Below are 6,000 nucleotides of genomic sequence, written 5' to 3' on the forward strand. Positions count from 1 at the left end.
AAATGCGTGACAACAAACTTGCATTCTTTAGGTTATTTCTGATCAAACACTGCACTCTGTTTGTGAAGGGCTGTGGGACTCAGCTATGTGATTTAAAAGTCTAGACAAATTAACTTTCCTGAAAAGCAACAATTCATGGGGGTGAAACTTTATTCTGATTCTCCTCTTGGTTTAACATTGCACTGCTATGAGACCATGCATTTCAGAATATTTATTCTTAACATGAGTGGGTGCAAGAAAAGCATCTGTCTTCCATATGGAATGTCTTCATTCTTAATCAGCCAGCCACCTAAAAGCTAGGAAGAACAACGTTTTATTTACTGTTCTTGCTTTGCTTAAGAATGCCACACTGACTCCTCACCCTTCAGCAGTCAGACAGCCTCCTGTTGTCAAATCTGATACATTTGCAGGTCACTTTCGGAACATTCTATTTTTCCCAGTACTTAAAAAAACAGGTTTTGAAACATCAAGAAGCTTGACAAAAGCAAGTACCTCCTACATTCTATGTATTTCCAAAGAAGAAAACATATTCTTTTAAATATCAAAAATTATCTCCAGTTCTTCAAAAATGTTTCTAAAAAGGGCCTTCATCACTTTACTGAAAGCTCTGGAATCCAGCTGGCTGATTTGTCTAGATGACTAGCTTCAGTTGTTAATTTAAGGGAAAAGAAGACAAAAAGCCAGTTCATGTAGACAGAACTGTGATGCTGGTGCCTGTCCAACTACTTTTTGTGGCTTTTTTTTTGCAAGTGACCCTTGAAATCCCTTTTACATTTGAATTTTAAAAATACATCTGTTAAAAGAATTACAGAAATGTTTTATATCGGGGTGGAAAAGGGAAAGGAACACTTTAAAGTTTAACTTAGTTCTGTGTCTGTGCTTTTTCAGCTGCAGAATAAATGGAAATAAGAGATTTCCTCAAGGAAACAAAAGCTATAAATCTAAGGCAAATGATCAGAGTCCTCTGTTATTTTCCTGTTATGTCTCTGGAGTCTTCCCAGGAGTAGACAAATCATCCACTGTTACATTCTGAATTCTATTTCTAGAGCAGTTTAGCTACTTTCACATCTAATTTTTACATGTCTGCACTGGCAGCTCAGTAAGTGTTTATATGCATTTTGTATATAAGAAGTGACTAAGTTCTTACATAGAAACACATAAAGATCACTTACCATCACTTGTGGAGTTTGTTCTGGTGATCAAGGTGAACTAGAGAAGAGAACAGTAACTTTTAAATTCATGAGAATGTAGTATTAAAATGGTCACAAGCACTGAATATATTTTTGTTAAACTTGGATACTATGGCCTACAGCTATTAAATATCCCTTTTCTGTTGCGACTCATTGAAGTGTCTTATTTATAGTTTTTGACTAGCTTCGGTAAAAATCCCAGATCTTAAAATTCCCCACTAAAATAAGAAGGTGAAAAGGGAACCTTCTACACTACGCAGCCCAAAATGCTGTGACTGAACGCTTCCCTCCACTCCCACCCCTCCCCCCGTACCCTTTTCTATTGTCTCACGCACTTTATACTTTTACAACCTTTATCTTCCAAATGCTGAACAAAAATAATAAACTTTAACAAAACGCACTGTTCTCACTTTTTAGTGGTGTCTGCTCAGGGACATATATAAAGGAAGCAATTACTATAAAATGATTAAAACAGGCTGAAACCAGGACATCATCTTGACTCTATTCAAATCTGTGGTGCACTTATAACCACCTACAGTACCTTCTTTATCTCTCTTCTTGGTAAGGGAAGAGATGGAAAACAAGCTATCTATAACTACCAGGCAGGATTTATAATTACGATCATTTTCAGAGTGATTTACCAAGAGGAATCACTGAAAATCTGAATTCCCTCCCTACCTGACAATTATTAAGATGTTAGCTGCTTCATCCACATATTTCTCCTGACACTCTCAGTCTTGATTTGAACTTTATGTCAGGTGAGTGACAGTGAAAAGTAACAGGAACTCAGTACACTAAACTTCCACTGATAAGACACAGTAAAATGCAATTCCCAGCAACACTGGAATATAGCCAAGACAGCACTTACAACTGTTGCAGATTTATACCAGTTTAAAACTAAGAGCTTTCAAAATGCATATGAATTTAGTATATACATCAGCTGTGTTTTGTCTGAACTGATTAAACAACAACAGTTTGTCTCTAAGACAAGCCATGCTGCACGAAAGGAGAATAAGGATGAGCCACATTCAAAGAAAATGCAAATCATGCTGCTACTTCAAAAGCAAACTATTATCCTTTGCAAAGCCTACACTATGCTCAAACCTACAAACTCTCGGTCACATCAACCTATCTACAAGAAAACCTACATACGTGAGCAGTCCCCTTACAATCAATGGGATGACTCATGCAAGCTAAGGATTGTAGAATCAGACATTAGGCAACCAAAGTATGCGAGTTCATTGTATTCTCTCCTGCCTGCTTGGAGGAAGAAGAAAACCTAGCGCTGAGGTCACTGTAAAACACTGTGGTGACTTGTAACACTTGAAACACGCATGTACATAAAGGACTCTTGTGATACCCTTCTCTGCTCATTTCAAACATCTCATTTCCCATGCTAGCCCTCTTTAAAACTTCACTCCCATGACACACACATATAACTTTTGTCCCTTCCCTATATACATCTGGATACTGTCAAGGTTGTCATAATATCTTTTTCCTCATACTTAATAGCCTAAGTCCATGGTAGCTGATTCTTCCATTTTCCACTTTAGAAAAAGTATGTGTATTTCATTTTCCAGTTCACTCATAATTCCTACCTGACAAAAGATTCTTTGAACCAGCTTCTGCATAAACAGATATCAGGGCTGAAGCTTAACATGCAGACACTTTTTAAGTGGTGAATTTTGATACTTTATTATTAATACATATTTTCTAAAGGAGAAGGAGAGGAAAAACTCTGGCAAAATTATCCAACTACATTAATTTACCAAATATGAAAAACCTGTTTTGTCACACACAGAAACATTAATAATTTTAATAAATTATTTATGAAACATTAGACTACAAACATAAAGCAGAGCATAACAATGTTGCAAGCTGGGACACTAAATTTTCAGCTGAATTACTCTTCCAAAACAAACTACATAAAATGTGAAACATGACAGGAAGCACAAAATGTGTTGATAACTCTACTTCTATAATTTATACTTTAAAAAATAAAATATGGATGCAACTGAACATTTGAAACTCTCTAGCAAATGTAGACTTTAAAATGAGTAAGAGATTTGTTTGCCTATGCTGATCATTAATGATGAAAAAGTTATTTTTAAAATAAATTTTATTACTTCCTTTTCTCAGTTTTAAAATATTTCCTCACCGGTAATTAAATACAGATGTACTCCCTTAAATCAAAGCACATCTGTCCTCTTACCAACCTGAGGCAAGTAAGCATTAGTGAAAATAAATAAATCTGATCAAAGCAATGACAGCACTTAATCCCAAAGTGAGTCAAAGGAAGTTGAGACAATGTCTGTCATATTGTGAAACACAATCACGAATCATTGTTTTTTATAACTTGGCAATGTAACTCATATTCTGGGAGCAAAGCGCTCTTGTGGTGTGTTGGATATAGTGCTGCCACATGGCTGCCATATTGGAGGAAACAGGTACAGCCAGAAACACCAATGCAGCATCAAGGAGGGTCTGGCTATTCAGAACACCAATGTGAACAAGATGAACCTGTTGCACCGCAGTAAGATAAAAATATAAGATGTTATTAAACAAAGGTGAAACTTCAATAAATTCAACAGATTTCAACAAAAAAAAATATAAATCTTTCCTTGAAAGGCAAAATACATTTGAATCAGAAATGTCCAAAAGAACAGACAGCTGACCACATCCTTTCTCCCTGCTTCTTCAGCCTGTGAGAAGTGCCTTCCTCAGTCAGGCCACAGATGTCCCTAACTCAGCAACCAGTTTCTGGCAAAGAGATTAGAGATATTCAGTAAAATGTAACACTAGAGCACACATACAGGAATTACTTTTCCTGGTACATTTGCCCCTATTTCAGCAAGTGACAGCTGACATACTTTTTTCAGATCCAAACTGGTTCTGGAATTTAAAGCCAGGCTGCCATTTTTCTCAATCTATGAATACTAAGTATTCCCACAACATCCCATCAGAATAAATTTCACAATTTAAAGTGTTAAACACCAATTTGTGCGTGTATTTTTAAACTCACCCTACTACATACTCTTTAAAAATATCTGAAGGATTCAGCAAGAAAATCATGCTATGTAACAACACCTAAAGTGTACAACTTCCTAAAAACACCTATTTCATTCTATACTTCTAATGCTTACTCTTGGTGCAGAATCACCACCAGAAAAGGGAAATGTCTGGAAAGTGTTTTGACACTCTGTGCTTCAGATTAATACTGTGCATTGCTGGCATACAACTTTAATACCAAAGTGCCCTACTTAGTCAAACAGATAAGCCTGTGATTGAGACAGTCAGCAGTACAAGTTATTTCCCTAAATTCCTAACACTATGCACTGCATTCTTGTTTGTGAATGGCTCGAAATACAAGACCTGTCCAGCACTTAGGATACAGGTACAGCTGGTCATCATCTGAACAGGACAATTAGTTGACCTATGAAGACCTACCTATCACTATGATGTCTTCACAGCAGTGTCTTTACACCAGTAGTAGCAATTCCTGTGAATGGAAACTACACATAAGACAAAATTACATTCATTGCAGGGACAATCCACGTTTAATCACTAGACCTGTGACTAAAGCATGCAGACCAAACTTTACCATATGCATTACAGCTCTTTTGACCTGAGCAGAGCGGAAACAGCATAATCCTCTGACTGCTCCCAAAGAGGTTTGTTTTTTTTTTTTTCTCTGAGATCCAGGACACAAACCCAAAAGCTAACTGAGCCAAAAGTCACAGGTCAAAAGCAGAGTGCTGAGAGCTGCACAATTATTAGTAGCCTCAATTAGCTTATGTTTCATATATGGCTTGGCAGTTTACCCATAAACGAGGGAGAGGATGAAACTTCTACTCTATTGCTTGTGAAAGCAAAATTCCTTTCCTCGTCTCACAGATGCCACACAGACTCTGGTCAGTGACTTTACAGATCACAAAACCCATAAGCAGCTCCTGCGTCTGCCAAATAGGGCAAACAAATCAAAAGGCTGACAGGAAAACAAACCCTTAAGACCAAGCTCACCTCGGCGCATCCCTCACGCTCGAGCTCTACACCCCGCCTCAGGCCGGAGGCCAGCATTTTGCAGAGAAGACGAAAAGCCGCGAGCCCGTACAACCGAGCTGCCAGCCACACACACCACCTCTCCGCCCCGCCAAGCTCGAACGCAAAACTTCCTCCTGAGCTGTTCTCTTCCCGCTCACGCCACCGCTCGCCCCGGTTTGCCCCCTCCCTCAATCGTCCCGCCGCGGACCAGCGAGGCGGGAGGCCTGATCCGCAGCCTACGCAGGGGCACCACCGTCCACGCACCCAGACGGGCTGCCCGCGGCTCCGGCGAGCAAGGAGAGCCGAGGGAAACCGAGCGGAAACTCCTCCGATACTTCCTCCTTCCTTCCCTTCCTTCCGGCGAGGATGAGCGCGGCGGGCAAAGCTTCCTCCCGCCGCTTCCGCCCGCCCATCCATCTCCGGTCCCGCGGCGCCATCTTGTGGGGCTACGGGGAGGTACCGGCAGGGCCCGGCTCTGGCTCTCAGTCACCTCAAGAGTCTCCTCCGAGAAGGGGCTGCCCCATTGTAGGCACCTGCCCCTCACAGGGACAGTGGTGCGAACTCCTGTAATCCCGTCTGCTGCCTCCTATTTCCTCCAGCCCTAGGGTGTATGCAATACGCAACAAACTGAATTGTTAGTCAAAACGTGGGTGGGATGTGGTGATGATTGTGCTGTTGATGACTGTGACTCTTGTCCTCTGATTATTGTTGTTTTCCTAAACTAGTGTGATAAACACATAAACATACTGGCTTTCGCAAATCATAGGTG

The 6,000-nt window shown here is 40.1% G+C and overlaps 1 protein-coding gene across 5 annotated transcripts in view; it reads right to left on the minus strand.

The window, feature by feature from the left end:
- Positions 1-5,601, minus strand: part of GEMIN8 (gem nuclear organelle associated protein 8) — a 29,413-nt gene extending 23,812 nt beyond the window's left edge. The window contains exons 1-3 of one of the 5 annotated variants that reach the window (XM_062603791.1): positions 5,329-5,601; positions 4,638-4,689; positions 1,173-1,209 (exon numbers count right to left, since the gene is read on the minus strand). Coding sequence is in view for 3 of the 5 variants with exons in the window: in XM_062603788.1 (XP_062459772.1) it covers positions 1,173-1,175 (3 nt within the window). In the remaining 2 variants the exon portion in view is untranslated. Of the gene's footprint in view, positions 1-1,172; positions 1,210-4,637; positions 4,690-5,325 lie in introns of all 5 variants that reach the window. The other 4 variants (XM_062603790.1, XM_062603788.1, XM_062603787.1 and 1 more) reach the window with 4 other exon arrangements.
- Positions 5,602-6,000: the final 399 nt, after the last annotated feature.

This window comes from Pezoporus occidentalis, unplaced genomic scaffold (assembly GCF_034315485.1).
Source record: "Pezoporus occidentalis ecotype Australia unplaced genomic scaffold, CSIRO_AGI_Poc_V1 ctg81, whole genome shotgun sequence".
Lineage (NCBI taxonomy): Eukaryota > Metazoa > Chordata > Aves > Psittaciformes > Psittacidae > Pezoporus > Pezoporus occidentalis.